The sequence below is a fragment of the Ictidomys tridecemlineatus genome, chromosome 13 (genome assembly GCF_052094955.1).
Source record: "Ictidomys tridecemlineatus isolate mIctTri1 chromosome 13, mIctTri1.hap1, whole genome shotgun sequence".
NCBI classification, from domain to species: domain Eukaryota; kingdom Metazoa; phylum Chordata; class Mammalia; order Rodentia; family Sciuridae; genus Ictidomys; species Ictidomys tridecemlineatus.
The window spans coordinates 26,086,184-26,106,666 of NC_135489.1; the positions used below are offsets into that span (position 1 = coordinate 26,086,184).

At 38.0% G+C, this 20,483-nt stretch overlaps 1 protein-coding gene across 11 annotated transcripts in view; it reads left to right on the forward strand.

The window, feature by feature from the left end:
• Positions 1-492: 492 nt before the first annotated feature.
• Pias2 (protein inhibitor of activated STAT 2) overlaps positions 493-20,483 on the forward strand; it is a 99,633-nt gene continuing 79,642 nt past the window's right edge. For 4 of the 11 annotated variants that reach the window (XR_013429579.1, XM_078030084.1, XM_078030083.1 and 1 more), the window contains exons 1-2: positions 493-701; positions 17,418-17,525. Coding sequence is in view for 7 of the 11 variants with exons in the window: in XM_078030084.1 (XP_077886210.1) it covers positions 678-701; positions 17,418-17,525 (132 nt within the window). In the remaining 4 variants the exon portion in view is untranslated. Of the gene's footprint in view, positions 702-6,459; positions 6,531-17,417; positions 17,526-20,483 lie in introns of all 11 variants that reach the window. The other 7 variants (XR_013429578.1, XR_013429577.1, XM_078030081.1 and 4 more) reach the window with 4 other exon arrangements.

Here is a 20,483-nt window from a genome sequence, read left to right on the forward strand (position 1 = left end):
TTATTTCACTTGGCCCAGTCCCACCCCTCGACCCTCAACTTTGGAGTCTCTGACATTCAGGCGCCCTTCAAGGCCAGGAAAAACCAGCCAAGTGAATACTTGAAGGACATTAGCAATTTAACGAGGTCTCACCCATCCTGCACCTTTAGTCGGAACAGTGGCTTTCCCAACACCCCACTTCAACTGTTCCGCCCCGACTACTCTGTGGATGGTTTTATTTGCAACTGTCTCCTCAGCGCACAGCCACCGAGGGAAGGGGACCGTTACAATCTTCCCGAATGTTATTATCACACGTCCCGGCCACGTCTCCAAACCAGGCCCTCCTCTGGGCCCGCAGGTAACACCGCAGACGCGACAGAGTCTTGAGAGCCCGCGGGCGTCTCCACGGTAGTCCGGCGACACGCGGCCGAGCGGGACCAGGCCGCAGCCCCGACGCCGGAAGCGTACGGGGCGCGAGCGGGAGGGCGCAGCCGGCGCACAGGGGGCGGGGCTCCCGCGCCGGTCACGTGACGGCCCGGCGGCGGCAGCGGCGGCGGCGGCGGCGGCCGCGGCGTCTTCAGTGGCGCCCAGTGCAGGATGGTGCTGGAGGCGGCGGCGGCCGTGGTGGCGGCGGCGGCGTTGTTGGCGGCAGCGGGAGGGGGAGCGGTGGCGGCAGCGGCGCCCACGGGTGGTATAAAATGGCGGATTTCGAAGAGTTGAGGGTGAGCGGGGGCGCGGGAGCGGGGACCGGAGGCCGCGGCAGAGGGTGGGGAGGGAAGCGGGGAAGCCGCAGCGTCGACGGCCGCCGCCTACTTGTTTCGCTGGGGGGCCGGTTGGCGGAGCCCTGCGACCGGCGACCGAACGGGCCCGAGCGCGCGGGGGAGGGGAGCGAGCGGGCGGAGGACGCGGGCGGCTGGCCTGGGCCGAGGGCGGAGGACCGCACACCTGGCTCGGGGGCCGGGTACCCTCGGGAGGCACGTGGACTGACCCCTGAGCCTGTAGGGCCGCAGCTTTTGGTCACCGCCTTGGCAAGAGCTGAAGGTGTCTGTGGCGATTCAGAAGCCCTCATACTTGATACTCAGTTGTTGGAGGACCGTTTTCTGCGACGTGAAGTTGGCGCTTAGGAATTTTTCTCTCCTGCTTTTATGATTGAAGCTACCGATTAGTCAGATCTGTCACGAGAAAAGGCCTCTTCCTCCCACCCGTGCTTCCCATGTATTGGAGAGAAGCGTGGTCTTTTGGGAACACTGCATTCGTGATTGACCTTAAACCTTGATATTAGTGCGGTGGTTAAGAAATCTGCGAAGTCCATTTGTTTGGTCTATGCACTCCTTCTGCTCTTGAAAAGAAATAATTTTTCTTAGCCCTAGAATAAAGTCATAAGTTTATTGTTGATACCTCTGTATAGTAAGGGTTTGAAATGGAGTTGTTTGGGGTTAAATGGAAAAAGTTGATTTTTTTTTTTCCCCACCAGATTGATAACCTTTAGAGAATCTGTAACTGAAACAAAACTGAATGGATCCCTGAATTATTGGCAATATATGGGATGTTTGCAGATTGAACTACATTTATTAAAAATCAAGATTTCTAAATAAAGATGAGTGTGAACTAAGATGAACTGCGACCCAGTTTGCATGAAACATACGTGTGATATCAGAGTTACTTTATCAAAATCGGCAAGATTCACTTGTATGTTTATTATTGTTTGGGGGGTGCCGTGGGGAAAAGATGTAGTCTGGTTACGAATCCGGACAAGATTCACTTTTGTATGTTTATTATTTTGGGGATGGAGTCAGGGAAAGATGTGGTCTGGTTACCTGGTAGTTTAGTGGAACGTCAGCAAAGTACAATATCATTTTCCCTCCTGTTTCAAAAAGAATTGTTTTCCATTGAAGGGAAAAGTATGTTAGTGTATGTTATGACCCACATAATTTCAACATGATAAAGGATGTTCCTAGTTCATAAGTCTAAGGGTTTTAGTTGCTCAGTGCTTCAGCTGTGGCACTTTAAACACCTGTGGCAGGCATCACCTCACCTCTGTAAACATGCTAGCTTTGGATGGGTTGAGAAGACTGAATTTTGAAGTTAAATTTATTTTTATCTGCATTATTGTCTTAACTTTTGTGTAGTAATAGTAACAGATGGATGTAACTTTTCCTCCAACTTTTTTTTTTTAAGTGGGGGGGCAGAGGGATGGTGAACACTTTTCAGGATTTGTATTTAATTTTTTTTGGTCCCCGGAATTGAATCCAGGGGTGCTTAACCACTGAGCCATGTCCCCACCCCTTTTTACTTTAAGACAGGGTCTCACTAAGTTGCTGAACTTGTGATCTTCCTGCCTCAGTCTCTGAAGCCACTGGGATTACAGGTGTTTGCCACCAGGCCTAGTTGTATTTGACTTTTATAGATGTTTTTGGTCAAAACTTAATATGAAGCAGAGAATTAACTTAATCTGTTTATGGCAGAAAGGGCAGTCAGTGCTTAGATCATAGTAAATCCAGGAACTATCAAGTGGCGGACACCAAAGACAACTTTTTTTTTTCTCTTTGTGCCTCCCTTACTGTCTTTTTCTCATTTGCTCTGTGGATTAACTTCAGATTCTTTTCCTGTACATCAGCTGTATTTGATCCAAGGTGGTCCCTTTTTTAGTTCACATCAGGGTGAGCTAGTTAGGGACAAAGGGCAAATGCACTCCTGGGCCATGGTTCACAGCCTGACAGCCCTCTAACCTGAAGTCTCTCTAACTGCCTATACCAAATGTGCTTCATTTATCAATCCTGAAACAGTGCCAGGCATATCAATAATCAGGTCCTGACTTAACTCATAGGTTGCCCGCACAGGTCGAAGCACACCTAAAGCCCATGAACATATCTAAACTCCACCATTGCAAGCAGGCTATAAAGCTAGCTCCTTTCTCTTGTTTCAGGGAGCCAATCTGTCACTTTCTCTTGTGAGCTATCATTTCTTTTCAAAGTGGTGGCCCCAGTGAGGGCTGTGCTTATATATTTAAACTTCTGTGACTGAATTTTGTTTCTGTTATGAGTCAGAGTTCCCCAAGTTCAGCATCAAGGCAAACAACAGATTTGGGAGAGTTTTCAGAGAGAGGAGAGGGTACTGGCTAAGAGGCAGAAAGTATTATCTACTCCTCTTTGTGATAGCTTCTCAGGGTAGACTGATGTAACTGTACTTAAAGATTAACTGTATCATGGGCCTGGGGATGTGGCTCAAGCTGTAGCGCACTCACCTGGCATGCATGCGGTTCAGGTTCGATCCTCAGCACCACATACAAACAAAGATGTTGTGTCCGCCGAAAACAAAAATAAATAAATAAATATTAAAGTTCTCTTTCTCTAAAAAAAAAGGGAAAAACTCATTGAGTTTATTAAAAAAAAAAAGATTAACTGTATCCCATCTTTTCCCACTGTAAACAGTGATGATGATGATGGCTTATATCCATTATGATATAATGCTTGGCTTTGGTTTAGGTACTTCATGTGTACATTCTATTCTCACAATTCTATAAAGAAATTAGGCACAGAGAGTAAATAATCTTAGAAGCTCACAGGTTGGCCTGGAAATACTGGGATTTTTAACCTCAGTCATTTAGCTTTAGTGTCCTTTGCTCTTTAAAGCCCCTGCTATATTGTTTGTTTAGGTTCCTTTAGGTCTAGCTAGAAATCCTAGCCATCTTCTTGAAATTTATGGATTAAATTAAATGATAATCACACACTTCTTATAGGACAGAAGGAAAGCTGACTAAAATACTTAGGAAGAGAAGGGGAAGAAGTATCTGGGACTTCAAAATGATGGTCTCAGGAGGTTCAGAATATAGTCTGATGGTCAGAGTGTACACAAGTAATTTATAGAACCCGAAGAATTATGAGCAATAATTTTTCAGCTATTTTGTGGGCAGGAAATGGTCAGCTGATCTGGATGCCACATATCTGGATGCTGCTGATATTGCTGCTGGGAGTATTTTTGTTACCCTTCAGGGTCACTCCCTACAAATCAGTAAAGAACTGGAATAATTGGAACTCATGCTGAATCTGTAGTGGAGGTTGGGAATTTGGGGAAAGTTTATTCAGTGTGTTTTAGTAGCTTTACTTTTTAGGCTTGGGAGGTTTATTTGATGAGACATTCCCTGTTTTTGAGATTCCTGTGTGACCCAGTATTAGAGATATTGTCTGGTAACAGTAGAATATGGCAACCCTACACTGCTCAGTGTTCAGTAGAGTACCAGTCCACCTCTCTTCCTATTCTGGGAGAGAGAATCTGAACTGCAGAGTTTGGATGACGATCCACTTCTGTTCTAATCTATAGCTAGGGGGTTAATAGTCATAGCATACAAACCTGACTTAGGAAATGATCCTGATGGGTTAAGGGAAAGGAGGAGGCAGTTCTCTGAGAAAAAAAGTTCTGGCATATGAAATCAAAGATGATTATAATACTGTGTCATGTGTTAGAGATTTTCAAGGTGCCAGAGGAGCTGGATTGCAGTGGGATACTCTTGCTATGCAGGAGACTGAGGCAGGAAGATTTCAGTTCGAGGCTAACTTGGGCAATTTAGTGAGACCCTGTCTAAAAATTTTAAAAAGGGGGATTCCACCTTCTGGGTCCCCTTCTTCCTCCGGGAGAAGTCTTTTCTTCTGTCCTTTAATAAATTTCTAATTTCTACTCTGAAAAAAATAAAAATAAAAATAAAAATTTTAAAAGGGGCTGTGAGTGTAACTCAGTGGTAGAACACATTCCAGCAAGTGTAAAGCACTGGATCCAAACCCCAGTACTGAAAAAAAAAAAAAGAAAGAAAGAAAGAAAAAAAAAATGCAAGAGAAAAAAATTCTTCAGTTCGCCAGCTACTTGTTTATAGCTCTTATGGTGTTAGGTCTTGAAGTGAAGGTTAGCTAGTTTGTGAATTATCTAGTTCTGCATTAATGTGGCACAAGATTTGATAGTCTGCATTTCTGTCATTGCTGCCTTGCTTCCTCCCCTCAAAATAGTATAGAGGAGCCAAGCCTTGAAGTGGTGAAGAGGCAGAACAGTTGGGTTTTTGGAACCATATACCTCTTCAGCCAGAGCAAGTTTTTTCTTTCTTTTTTTTTTTTTAGTTGTAGTTGGACACAAATCTTTATTTGTTTGTTTTTATGTGGTGCTGAGGATCGAACCAGGGCCTCATATGTGCTAGGTGAGTGCTGAGCCATAACCCCAACCCCCAGAGAGAGCAACTTTTTTTTTTTTTAAGAGAGAGTGAGAGGAGAGAGAGAATTTTTTTTTTTTTAATATTTATTTTGTAGTTCTTGGCGGACACAACATCTTTGTTTGTATGTGGTGCTGAGCATCGAACCCGGGTCGCACGCATGCCAGGCGAGCGCGCTACCGCTTTGAGCCACATCCCCAGCCCGAGCAACTTTTTTCTATACTTGTTTTTCTCCTCCTGTTGGCATAATTTCAATACTGTGGGTTACTGGTAGCAGTCATTCTTACAAAGGTCCTTGTATTTAACCTGGTCAGTTCACTCTCCCTGCCTCTTTCTACTCAACATTGGGGAGGGAGATCTATTAGTGACTTTTTTTTTTTTCCCTGAAAGGATCTCCTTATTATTTATCTTGTTCCTTTCACAGATTGAGAGCTTATTCTGTATGTGTGCTTTGGAAAATGAGTATAAAGATATATGCCAGAGTCTGAGTGTGTATTTGTGTTGATGAAAGAGCAAATGATTATGACTTTCTTCATAGCTGTGGGTAAACCAGTTTACCAAAGTAGGTAAGTTTGCTGTTGTGCCATAATTTCAATATCAGAGTTGGGTCTTTTTGGTATTGAGGATTGAACCCAGGAGCAACTTTTATCACTGAGCAACATCCCCAGTTGTTTTTATTTTTAATTTTGAGACAGGGTCTCTGGTATTATACGTGTACCATGCCTATCTTGTACTGTATTTTATGAAATCGGACAATTGAGTAAAAATAATGAGTGAAATCAATTTGTGTCATAATCCAAACTCTTCTGTATTAATGTTCATTTTGAATCCACTAGTAACATAGCTTTTTCCTAGACTTTCTGAAAAAATGTTTAAATACATATTTTTACAAATAAGATCTTTGTGACTTTGCAGAAAGTAATATAAACCTACCATAAACATTCAGAGCACTCCATTTGGCTTTATATAGATCAGATTACTGATCTTGATTACATCAGATACCTTTTTTGTTATCAGCATCAAGAATTGATGATTATGAGAGCTGGCAATATAGATCAGTTGATAGAGTGCTTGTGTCACATGCACAAGACCCTGAGTTCAATCCCTAGTACCACCACCAAAAAAAAAAAAAGAATTGATGATTATCAGTTGTGTCAACATGGACAAATCAGTTGACTCTAATCTGGAAAAAAGATTTTATTTTTAATTCTTTTTTTTTTTTTAAAGAGAGAGTGAGAGAGGAGAGAGAGAGAGGAGAGAGAGAATTTTTAATATTTATTTTTTAGTTCTCGGCGGACACAACATCTTTTGTTGGTATGTGGTGCTGAGGATCGAACCCGGGCCGCACACATGCCAGGTGAGCACGCTACCGCTTGAGCCACATCCCCAGCCCCTTATTTTTAATTCTTTTCCTCATCTGTGTATCTGTGCAGATAGTATGGAAAGAAATTCCTTTCCCATTAACTGTACTTCCTCTGTAACTGCTTTTAATTCTTTTTTCCCTGATAAATTTCAAAAGTTAAAAAAAAGTATCTTTTCATATTCTGATTTTTTAAAAAATTCTAAGCACTTTTGAATAAGAAATTTAGGTAATTTTCCACCTGTCCTACCACTTTGATTTTTATTAGTTATATTTTTGTTTTTAATCTTTTTACGAGTTATTTCTAACTTTTTATAATAGTTTAATTATCTGTTTTTTAACCTATGAATTTGATAGCTCTTCAGTTTTCAGTCTTTCTGGGAAAGATATAACACCCATCCATTTCCTATCATTTCTTCTCCCTTTATGCATCTTCCCACTCTGCTTTTTTGTGTCTACAGGAAGATTCTAGAACTTGGGTACTAATAATTGTCTTTTAAGTATGTATGTTGACATAAGTATTAGTCCCTATAGAACCAGGTATTGTGGATTCATAAAGGAACTTTACATCTATGCTATAAAGCTTGTGGTCTCAACAAGCTTGAGTGAGAGAGCTCACTGAAATTGTTTAAATTTTAAAAATTATTATTATAATGTGATATCACTCCACCTTTCTTTGTAGACTTTCTGGCCTTTATTTTTTAATTGGGAAGCTTGCTTTCCAAACCTCTTTTGAGCCGTCATCCTGGGATTACTTTATTTTATTTTTTTTTTAAATTTTTTTCATTTTAATATTTATTTTTTAGTTTTCAGCAGACAACATCTTTGTTTGTATGTGGTGCTGAGGATCGAACCCAGGCCGCACGCATGCCAGGCGAGCGCGCTACCGCTTGAGCCACATCCCCAGCCCCTGGGATTACTTTATATTGTACTTCTGGATAAAGAGTGTTCTCTTTTGGATCTTGTGTCTTTTTATTACACATCTTCTTTATTTTACCAAAATGTAGTCTTGAGTAGTCGTTTCAGGAAGATAGGCTAAGTGATAAATTTCCTGAGTTCTTGAATGTTTGAAAATGGCTTGCCTTGGTTCCTCATTTAAGTCTTAGATACAGGATTAGTCTTTGGGATACATTCTGAGAAATGCATCCATAGGTGGTTCATCTTTGTGTAAACATTGTAGAATGTGCTTTAACAGTTTACTATATATCTAGGCTATATTGTGTTTATACATACATATGGAATACCTGGTTACTTTTAGGTCCACCATGAACAGAACATGTGGTTAAATCAAGCACAGTAGAAAGTGCAGTCAAGAGAGGGAGAAGCAAGAGATGTGTATGGAGAGCTGCTGCTGGCATAATACAGTATATTGTTTGTGGTACTTTTTTTTTTTTTAATAAGTAGAAGTGTATCTAAAGTAGTGATTAAGAAGTATTTGTTTAAAAGATGATGGGTTTATTATTTTTGACAAAAACACGCATTTGGATCCTTACACTGTAAAAAATTGGTTCTAGGTGGATTAAAACATTAGATGAAAAAGGTAAAAAAGACCCTGCGACTTTTATAAAATAATGAAAATATCTTCAGCTATTCTGAAAAATTTCAAGATTCAGAAGCACATTAAAGACTGATAAACTCAACTAGAGTAAGATTAAGAACTTCTCATCATGATGAATAGTTAAGTACATAAACAGTAGTATGTAGTGCATACAATTGTATGTGCTATATACTTTTATACAGCTGATGGCCTGATAGTGCAGTAGGTTTGTTCATACCAGCATCAATGCAAACATAATAATACATTGTGCTGATTTGTTATGATGTTTTGAAGTCACCAGACAATGGGGATTTTTCATCCCCTTTGTAATCTTATGGGACCATTGTTGTATATTCAGTTCATTGTTGATTGTAGTGTTCTTATGTGGAGCATGTCTGTATAATTGTATAATAACAGTTTCTCTCTCTTCAGACACTGAAAAACTTTGCTTCAGGAATTTAAAACACTCAGTGTTGTTAATGAGAGATTTTTTGCAGATCTGATGGTTATTCCTCTGTGGTGACCTCATTTACAATCTTTATGATGACTTCCTTTTTTTGGTGTTAACACAGTGTCTAGTGGTGGGCCTGTTTTCACTCCTCCAGGAATGTTTTTCAGTTCTAAGAATCTTCAGTACTAGAGAATTACCTTATAATTTGATAATATTTCCCCTCTTTTTTTGTGTTTTTGGGAGATGTGTGCATGCGAGTGTGTTCTGAGGATTGAACCCAGGGCTGTGACATATGCTAAACTGGCACTCTACCACTGAGCTACACTTTTAAGTCCTTCTGTGAGACTCCTGATAGGTGAATATTGGATAACTCAATATTGGAATGTTGACATTTTGTTTATATCCTGGGAGATTTCCTTGACTTTGAAGTTTTCTGTGGAATTTATTTTGATAATTATATTTTTTATTTATAAGAGCTCTACCTTTTTTTTTTGCGTGTGTGTGTGTGTGTGTTTTATGAAATGGCAACTCATTTTGGATTTATGGGGAAAATACTTTGAATTTGTCTGAGGATGCTAATTTCTTCAAAGTTCTTAATTTTAATTGTAATAGTGGTTTATGTATTTAAGTATGACACTGTAATAATCAAATAATTGGTAGGTGCCAAAGATTATAACAAGTAAGATGTAAGTAAAAGTACATATGTGTATTCATCACCCCTTAACAGTTATTACAGAAGTTATAGTAGGGTGCCCTTCTCTGATCACATCCACCATAACCATGTCTGCCTTCACTAATTTGAGGGTAGCCACTATGCTGAATTTCAGATTCATCATTCTTGTCTGGCTTTATGTTTTTTTCATACCAGGGATTCAACACAAAGGTGCTTAACCACTGAGCCACATCACCAGCCCTATTGCTGGACAGCAGGGGTCTAATATACAACTGAATACACAGCCTATTTCAATCTAGCATCATCCAGTCACAGCAATTATACACAGCTTAACTTAATTATCATCATCTTAATGGCTCCCTGGCATCATCTCTTAACCACTCCTTCTGGCAAAAATGCCAGGCATCATCCAGACTGTGGCTCTCAACATCTCCCCCCTTCTGTTTAATTAAATAACAAGCATGTGGCTTAGGGACCGGGCCTGTCTTAGGTTGTCCAATACTACATATGGTCCTTACCCGTCATCAAATGAGCTGACCTCAAGGCGTCAGCTTCCTGTCTTAGGTTGGTACCATTGCAATTGGATCTTACCCGTCATTGACTACTTGCCCAGCATACAGCCATACTTGTGGATAGGCCTTTGCACCAGTGTGGGGGGGTGAGGTTCTTTACCTCACCTCTGTTGGCCCCCAAATTTTAGCTGAATGACCATCACAAGCAGAAGGGAGGAGGATACCACCATCAGCAAAAATACCCAGGCACTACCACAAGTTGCTGCACCAACAGATAGTTCAGAATCATACAAGTGATACATAGTCCAGGCAAGTTCTGCAAGCAGTTCAAAGCAGAGGAATCCAACAATATGTCCATTTGCTCCCAAAGCAAATCGACTTCTTGACTGAGCATCACTTGTTGAGTTACATTATTCATTGATGCATCAGTTTATACAGTTTGTGGTGATAGCTATCAAAGAAGCTGTAGTTTGGTTTTATCTTTGTCTTCACCGGCACTGGGATGAAGATAGGAATTCTGGCAATGATGGCCAAAAAAAAAGAAAAATTATGTAGCATACCAGCAGGCACTAAGGAAACAATTTTCTGAACAATTTACATTATCCTGAACAGAATTATTAAATATAATGAAAAGGAAAGGTGAAAGTAAACAAACAGATCTGTTAACCTCCTTTTTTGTTAACATTTAAAAAAAATCCTCAACAGCTGTTTACCCAATTTAAATTAGACCATTTAAGTCACGTGAATAATAAAAAAAAATTTGGATCCATTTTTTCATGAGCACTCCTCATATATGATATATGGACATACGCACATACAGACATTCAACACAAAACACAAGTGTGCACACATAATACAATACATACAACACATAACATAATAGTAAAGGCCTTGTAGCGTTTCATAGGTGAAATCTCCTTTGCAATGTTTAAGAACTCCACAGTCAAAAAATAGAACTGATCAGAAAAACATTAACCTAGGTCTGTATGAGCTCAAAAAATAAAATAGAACTTCATGATGTGGGAAAGGGCAATAATAAAATAGATATTGAAAAAAGCATCCTGGTTTCATTAGCCTCCAGGTGTGGGAGAACCACTGTCGTAGATGTAAGGATAGCCAAACTGGACTTCTGGATATTAGCTGTTATGGATTTGAGCCAAATCATCTTCTTTTTGTGTTAAGGTCTGTAAACAAGTCAAAATAACACCTGGTATTTTGCCAGGGGAATGTTAGAGTTTGTAAACAAGTCTGGATGGTGCCTGGCAAAATACCAGAGTGGTTTGAGAAGTAACAAAAGCGAGTCATTAAGTGTGGAAATTCCTTATTGGTTGACTGATGTATCTAGTTTATGCTAATTAAGATAAGCTGTGCAAAATGTATAAATACCTCTGTTGTCCTACAATAAAGGGCTTCCACTCCTGCTGTATCAACGTACACAAGTTTTCACCCCCCGGTTATTTTGCCCAGCCAGCCGGGCTGCGGCATTTTTGGTCTGTAGAAATCGCTTTAGTTAGTCTCTCTGGAATCCAAATCGGCTGTTCTCCCTGTGGAAACACACAAACAGACTCCCGCCTCTAGACAATCACTGGGTCAGGACCTTTCCATTGTCCAGTTAGAATATCCTTCCAAAGTACCTTGGGCTTATGTACATTTTTTGGACACATGTGCCTTTCCGCAGCACTAAGCCCTGATGAATCCAAATTTTAAAAGTTTAGAGTAAAAAGGGTATATTTTAAGTTTATCTTTGGGGGATATATACCCCTTCCCAATTCCCTCTTTTTGCTTTAATAAGTACGTTTTAATAGTTTGATGAGCTCTTTCAACAATGCCTTGTCCCTGTGGATTGCATGAAATTCCTGTTATATGAGTAATGCCAAATGATGAACAAAATTGCTTAAAAGAGGTAGAAGTATAGCCAGGGCTATTATCTGTTTTTAACTGTTTTGGAACGCCCACAGTGGCAAAATTTTGTAAGCAATGAGCTATAACATCTTTAGTTCTTTCCCCAGCATGAAGAGAGCCCATCAACAATCCAGAAGTATCAACTGTAACATGCAAATATTTTAATTTTCCAAATTCTGGCAAGTGTGTGACGTCCATCTGCCAAATATGGTTAGGTATCAGTCCTCTAGGATTGACTCCAAGACTAACTTGTGGTAAAAAGGTCACACAGTTTTGACATTGTTTTATTATTTGTCCAGCTTGTTCCTTAGTTATTTTAAAATGCTTTTTTAAAGTATTTGCATTGACATGGAAGGATTTATGAAAACTTGTAGCTTCTTCTAGCGTAGAAAAAATATGTATGTCGTGTGCTGCAGTCTGGCTGGCACAAGATCACGAGCCACTCACAGCTTTGTAGATTGAAACAGCAATTCTTTATTCCCGAACTCACACCGGCCCTCTACAAACACGTTCTGGGAAAATCCAAGTTCTGCTGCTGCACAGGCACAGTTCCCAAATACTTTCTCAATTGCAGGAGAACTCAACGGGAACTCAGGCAGCAAGATACGCCCTATTCCCAGCAGCAATAACCTTCAACCTGGAACTGCCCTAAACCCAGATTCTCTTAAACTGGGAACTCCTTAAACCCAAATTGTCTTAAACCAGGAATGCCTTAAACCCAAATTGTCTTAAACCCGGAACGCCCTAAACCCAAGGAGCGAGATACTTCCTAAAACCTGCAGGATACACCCTAAACCTGGATCCACCCTGGTCCTTGAGCAGGGTCACCTTTCTCAAACACACAATGTCACAGCGAATTTCCAAGGCAAGTCCATTTAACATGGGGTACGCTGGCAAGGAAATTTCGATACGTCATTCCTACTTGGCAATGGCCCTCAGCAGTCCTGTGTAGTTTTATCTGCTAAATCGTTGCCCAAACTAAGGGCTCCAGGCAATCCAGTATGTGCCCTGATATGTCCTATAAAGAATGGATCTTTTCTGTCCCGGATGAGACTGACTTCAAACTTCTCTCTTCTACCTTTTTCTATTTTTTTTTTTTTTTAAGAGAGAGAGAGAGAGGATTTTAATATTTATTTATTTTTTAGTTTTTGGCAGACACAACATCCTTGTTGGTATGTGGTGCTGAGGATTGAACCCGGGCCGCACACATGCCAGGCGAGCGGGCTACCGCTTGAGCCACATCCCCAGCCCCCCTTTTTCTATTTTGAATGTCTGTATCCTATAGTTGTCTTAGCTTCTTGCATTTTCTATCTGAAATACCTTTACTTGACATTTTCAACCATTTTCTATCTTGTTTCTATCTTCTCGTTTTCTTCTAATGTTTGTACATTCACCCTTAGTTGCTTTTTTTCCTCCTAGTTTTCTTTTGCTTCCTATTTTGTGGGTTTAAAATTCTTATCTTTCTACATCTTCTCTATCTTTTCTTCACCTTCCTGTACTTCTGTTTTCAAAGTTTCCCACTTCAAATTTCTAATCTTCTTTCTCCAAATTGCTTTTATCCTATTATCTTTCCATTTTCATGGGGTTTTTTTTTGTTTTGTTTTTAAGTAATGCTTTTAAGATTAACTAGGCTTCGGATGATGCAATCTTTCCTCCGCAGTGAAGGCATCTTAACCACCTTCAATTTAACCCATTGAGTTCTCGTGGAGTTCCCGGAGAGTTCCAGGGGGGCCCGGTGGAGAGTGAGTCCTTGACTCCCTTGTAACACTTTATGCCTTCAAACAAATGCTTTTTTTAATATTATGCTCTGTTAAATTCTCACAGGGACAGTTGTTCTGAAATAGTCTAGTGAGTCACTGAGAAGAGACAGAAGCAGTGGGTCTTATAGTTGTTCTTTAAGGAACTTTTTGGCTTATTGGTTCATTCTACAATTTGAGAATCATATTTTCGAGTTTCTTTATCTGTCTCTGTATCTGTTTATCTGTTTGTTTCCCCCACCCCATCTCATTTGGATTTTCGTGTTTGAGAAATGCATTGAATCTGTAAATTAGTTATTTTTAAACCATGAATATTATACTCTCCATTTATTTACATCTATTATAGCTTTTTGTAAAGTTCTATAATTTTCAATTAAGCTGTTGCAAGTATTTTTTTAGATTTTATTTCTAGATACTTTAGAATAAATCATAAATATTGTCTTTTTATAATTATATTTTCTACACTACTGATGTTTAGAAGTACAACTGGACTTTGTATAACAACCTTGCTGCATTTCTAGTTGTGGTAAATTATCTATAAATTTTCTTTGGATTTTTCTAGAGATAGTCCTATTTGTGAATAATGACATCTTTGTTTTTTCTGATTCTTGTGCTTTTTTTTTTTTTTTTTGTAAATTCTTTTTCTTTTTAATGTGCTGGCTAGGATCTTCAGTACAGTGTTGAATAGAAGCTGTGATGCAGGCATCCTGCTCTTGGTCTTGATTTTAAATACTTTAAAAGTTTCACAGTTAAGTATGATGCTTACTAATTGTAGAGAATCTTTGTGGGCTGAAGATTTTGCTCCCTTGGTTTGCTGACTTTTTTTCAATCACAAAAGCTTTTTCTTTATCTTTTGAGACTATTTTCTTCTATAATCTGTTAGTAGAGTGAAGTACATTCATTATTTATTTATCTATTTTTTGTGGTCATAGGGATTGAACCTAGGGCCTTGTGAGTGCAAGGCAAGCACTCTACCAACTGAGCTATATCCCCAGCCCAATATTGGTTAATTTTTTAACTTACTTAAACAAACCTTCTGTTTCAAATATAAATTAAATGCTGATCTGTTTCTTTTTTCATTATTGAATTAAATTTGAAGATACTTAATTTAGGATTAGGATTTTTATTTAAAATAATAAGTAACGCTTGCCTATAATTTTTAAAACATATCTTTTCTCTTCTGGAAATGTTTATATGACATTAGAATGATGTATTTTTGAAATGTCTGATAGAACTTTCTTATAAAATTGTTAGTAATGCTGGGCTTTGTGGTGCACCTGCCTGTAATCCATGACTTGGGAGGCTAAGGCAGGAGGATTGCAAGTTCAAGGCCCGTTTCAGCAATTTAATGAGGCCTTAAGCAATTTAGTAAGACCCTGTCTCAAAATAAAATGGGTTGGGGATTAGCTCAGTGATAAAGCAACCCTGGGCCCCAGTACCATGCCCCCTCCACTCCCCAATTGTTACTAGGCCTCCTGTGTGCCATGTAAGCACTCTACCACTGAGCTATGTTCCTAACCTCTAGTGGTTTCTTTGAGAGATGCTTCTTAACTACTGATATAGTCATTTTGATTATATTGTTTATGTTTTCAATTTTCAAACCTGTTTTGGTAGGTTATAAGAATTTGTTCATTTCATACACATTCTTTTTTTTTTAATGTTTATTTATTTCTATGTGGTGCTGAGGGTCGAACACAGTGCCTCACACATGGTAGGCAAGCACTGTTACTGAGCCAAAACCCTAGCCCCTTCATATACATTCTTGAATTTATGGTATTAAGTTGTTAATTTTGTAATACTGTGTTAGTAATATTCCCTTTATCTTTTTTTAATGCCTTCTTATTTTAAGCTAAAACTTTGCAAATTTTGAACACTTTGAAGAATAATTTGCTTTGATTATACTCTTTAGTGTATCCTTTTCCCATTTCATTGGTTTCTCTTTATTTTTTTATGATTCTTATTTCCTAATAAGTTCAATGCCTTTTATTAGCTTCAGCATTTTAGTATAGACTGACTTTTTTTTTTTTTTTTTATGGTGCTGAGGATTGAACCCATGGCCTTGTGTGTGGGAGTGAAGCACTCTACCAACTGAGCTATATCCCCTTGGTATGGATTTTTAAGACCAAAGATGTTTTAATATTGCTTTCTCTGCATCACCCAAGTTTTGATGTGTAGTACTTTCCCTTGCACTTTTTTATTTTTTCCCTATGAATTCTTTTTTAAAAATTTAATTTCCAGGCATAGGGAGTTCCTCTAGTGAATTGTTATTGATTTATGCACACAGCATTGTGGCCAGGCAGCATGCTCTATATGATCCCATTTCTTTGAAATCTGTTGAGACGATGTGGTTAATTTTTACAATTTTTTTTGTTTGTTTTTTTTGATACCTGGATTGAACTCGGACACTCAACCATTGAGTTACATCCCCAGCCCATTTTTGTATTTTATTTAAAGACAGGGTCTCCCTGAGTTACTTTTAGTGCTTTGCTAAGTTGCTGAGGCTGGCTTTGAACTCAGGCATGATCTTCCTGCCTCAGCCTCCTTAGTTGCTGGGATTATAGGCATGCTCCTCTGTGCCTGGCTAATTTATATAATTTTTGTTAGTATTTTAATTATGTCGCTAAAACCTTATGTCATTGTTTTTTTAGAGTTATGTTCATTTTCTATTAATTGTTTTACTCAGTTTTGTCTTATAGTTCTAGCAACAGATAAAAATGTTTTGTTATTAGAACATGAAAGTTTAAATCTATTCTATTTTCCTGCTGAATTGAAACATTTTTGTTGTTGTTGTTACTCGAGATTGAACCCAGGGTGCTTAACTGCTGAGCCACATCCCCAGCTCTTTTTAGTATTTTATTTAGAGACAGGATCTGAGTTTCTTAGGGCCTTACTGAGTTGATGAGGCTGGCTTTGAATTCAGGATCCTACTGCCTCAGCCTCCCAAGCTGCTGGAATTATGAGTGTATGTGTCCCTATGCCCAGCCTGAAACTTTTACTCTATATACTAAATATGTACCCAGGAATGGTTTTGATTTAAATACTGGTGTTATTAATTAATATATCTAGATTATATGTCTTTTGGGCAGTTAATTTTGTCTGATTTTGAAAATTCTCTCTCTGTACATTTGTGTTCTTTTATTTTGATTATATGTCTTGTGAATATCATGCTATTGAATTAAAAAAATTTACTGTCCAGATACTCTTGGTCTTTGTAATTTTAAATTATTTTATGAAGATAATTGTCAGTTCACTTACAGTTTCAAGAAATAGTAGAGGCATCCTATGTACTCTTTATCCAGTGTCCCTGGTTGGTGACATCTTACAAAACTGCAGTTCAGTGTTAAAATCAGGATATTGGCACTGACAGGATGAAGATACTATTTTTTAACTGCTTAAGAATCCCTCATAGTATAATTTAGCTACAAACCCTTACTTTCTGGGAAACATGAATCAATCTGTTCACTTCGGTGATTTTTGTCTTTTCAAGAATGTTACATAGGCTGGGTATGGTGGCCCATGCCTGTAACCCCAGTGACTTGAGAGGCTGAGGCAGGAGGATCACGAGTTCAAAGCCAGCCTCAGCAAAAGCTGAGGTGTTAAGCAATTCGGTGAGATCCTGTCTCTAAATAAAAATCCAAAAAAGAGCTAGGGATGTGGCTTACTGGTTAAGTGCCCTTGAGCTCAATATCTGGACCAAAACAAACAAAAAGAATTTTCATAAATTGAATCATACAGTATTTAGCCTTTTTGATTTCACTCTTCATTCAGCAGAATTCTCTGGAAATTCTTCTGGGCTGTTATGTGTAAAAGGTTGTCCCTTTTTATTGCTGAGTTGTATTCAGTGGTATGAATTTACTACTATCCATCTGTTGTTGAAAGACATCTGAATTTATAGTTTTTTGCTTAGTTATCAATAAAAGTTTTGTTCATAGGGTTTTCTAATTTTTTTTTTAAACTTTAATTTCTCTGGGATAAATGCCTACGAGTGCAATTACTGCATCTTCTGATTGTTTTATGTGTAGATTTTAAAGAACTTGCTAAATGTTTTCCAGAGTTGCTGTACCATTTTCATCCCTACCAGCAATATATGGAGTGATCCAGTTTCTCTACATCCTTGCCAGCATTTGGTGTTATCACTGTTTTTCATTTTAGCCATTCTGGTAGGTATCTAAGTGATAACTTAGTGAGGTTTTAATTTGCATTTCCCTAAAGGCTAATGATGTTAAACATTTTTTATTGTGCATATTTGCCATCTCTATATCCCCATTGATGAAATGTCTCTGCATGTCTTTTGTCCTTTTAAAATATTTAAAAAAATTTTTTTTCTATTGTATTCTGAGAATATCAATATATTGTAGATACTAGTCTTTGTCAAGTATGTAGCTTGCAAATGTCTTCTGAGCCTCTTGACTGCCTTTTTATTCTTTTAAAGGGGTCTTTTGCAGAGAACAAGTTTTAATTTTGATACAGCCCAATATATCTTTTTTCCCTGTTATTAATCATAGTGTCAAGTCGAAGAACTCTTTGCATAGACCTACATCTTAAAGATTTCCCATTAAAAGTTTTTTTGTAGTTTTATTTTTACTTTTGTCTGCAATCCACTTAGAGTTAATTTTTGTAGAAGTTAGGAGACTTAGATGGTAGTTTGTTTTAAGTCTATAGATGTTGTTTTTAGTATCATTTGTTAAAAGCCATTTTTATACATTTGATACCTTTGTCAAAATTATTTAGGCATATCTGAGTAGTTCTATTTCTGGACTTTCTATTTTGTTCCACTGAGCTATGTATCTGTCTTTTCCTTAATATTACACAGCCTGATTACTGTAGTTAAATTACAAAATAATACATGGACTGGTCTCCCCACTGGGTCTTGGGGTTTAAGCCCAGTGCCTTGTGCCCGCTACCACTGAGCCAATCACTAGCACTTTTTTTTTTAAATATTAGTTGTTGATGGACTTTTATTTGTATGTGGTGCTGAGAATTGAACCTAGTGCCTCACACTTGCTAAGCAAGTGCTCTACCACCGAACCATAATCCTAGCCCCTCACCAGTACTTTTTTAAATTTTGAGACAGGGTCTTGTCAAGTCTTTGGGGGCCTCACTAAGTTGCTGAGGTTGGTCTCAAACTTGTGGTCCTTCTGCCTCAGTCTCCTAAGTCACTGGGATTGCCAGTGTTCACCACCATACCCAATTCTTACTGGGGTTTGGATAGGTACTATGTTAAACCTGTGTATCAATTTGGGGAGGACTGATATCTTAACTGTTTTAACTAATCATGAAATTATGTTTTTGCTTTCCCACAGCCTCTTGATATTGTCTTGAAATTTTTCTTAAATAAAATTTTTGGGGGGTTTAGGGGGAGGTACTGGGGAATGAACTGAGGGCCACTTAACCAGTCCAAGATGAAGAATTCATGTTTTTGGTTCTTAGATTTCTTTCACCAGTGTTTTGTAGTTTTTAGCTTACAAGTTCGATACATATTTGTTAGATTTTTACATTATGTATTTTATTTTCTTTGGAGTGATTATAAATAGGGTTATGTTTTTAACTTGTTTTTTACTCATGTTCACTGTTTATTTATAAAGATGTAATGATGTGGTTGGTGTTTGTTTTGTGTTCTGTCACCTTGCTGAACTCACTTATTAGTTCTAGGAGTCATTTTGTAGATTTGATGGGATTTTCTACATAGGCAGTCATACCATCTGTAAATAGTTTTACTTTTTTCCTTTCCAACTTGTTGAACCTTTTATTTCCTTTTCTTATTTTACTAGAACTTTTAGCACTATATTGAATAAGTGCCTCATTCCCAACATTAATTATGGGGGGAAAGCAGTTAATTTCACCATTAACTGGTAGGAGAGCTAGGTTTGGGGTTTTTGTATTGTATTGTTTTGGGGTTAATACTGTTGATGAAGTTGAGGAAGTTCCCTTCCCACTTCTATTTTTCTGAGAGTTTTTGATAGTGAGTAGTTGCTGAATTTGTCAACTGCTTTTTTTGCATTGATTGATTTGATCATAGAACTTCTCTTTTTTAGCTGTTAATATCATGTACTTTGTTGATTTCAAACAGTGAGCAAGCCTTTTCATCCCTGGAATAAACCCTTCTAGGTCACATGAATAATTCTTTTTAAACATTGCTGAATTTTATTTACTAATATTTTGTTAAGGGTTTAAGCATCTGTATTTATGAGGGATATTGATGTATAGTTTTATTTTTTTGTACTGTTTTCTTGCTTTGGTCTTAGGGTAATACTAGATTCACAAAATGAATTTGGAAGTGTTCTTCAGCTCTTTTTTTGTATTATTTATAGATATTATGTAGAACTAGGGTTCATTCTTTCTTTGATAGAATTCGTACAATCACTTGGGGATGGGAATTTCTCATAGGGGTTTTAGAATTGTGAATTAAATTTCCTTAATTACAAGTTAGAAGTGTATTTAAAAGATCTGTTTTAAAAACTGAGTGTTTTGGTAGTTTGTGGTTTTCAGGGAATTGGTTCATTTTATCTGTATTGTCCATTTAAATGGGTATGGAGTTGTTCTTCATATTCCTGTATTATCTTTTTATTTATTTATTTATTTTTAGTTGTAGTTGGACACAATACCTTTATTTTACTTATTTATTTTTATATGGTGCTGAGGATTGAACCCAGCACCTCACATGTGCTAGCTGAGCGCTCTACCACTAAGCCATGACCCCAGCCCCCTGTATTATCTTTTTGATGTTTGCTTTTCTGTAGATATTCCTAATCTTGTTCTTTTATTAGACAGTCTATTTCTTTTGATTTGTTGGGGTTATTAACTTATGCATTTACTTTTACTCATTCATTTTATTTTGTGCTATCTTACTTTGTGTTTTGTCTTTGTTTTCACATGTATTGTTGTTTTTCTTTTCTTTCCTCATTGCCTTGCTTTTCCTGCTTTACTAGTGGTGAAATTATGTTTTTGCTTTCCCACAGCTTCTTGATGTTGTCTTGAAATTTCTCTTAATTTTTTTTTTTTTTTTTTTTGGTAGGGGGAGATACTGGGAAATGAACTCAGGGGGCACTTAGCCACATTCCCAGCCCTTTTTATATTTTATTTAGAATGCGGGTCTTGCTAAGTGCTTAGGGCTCTTA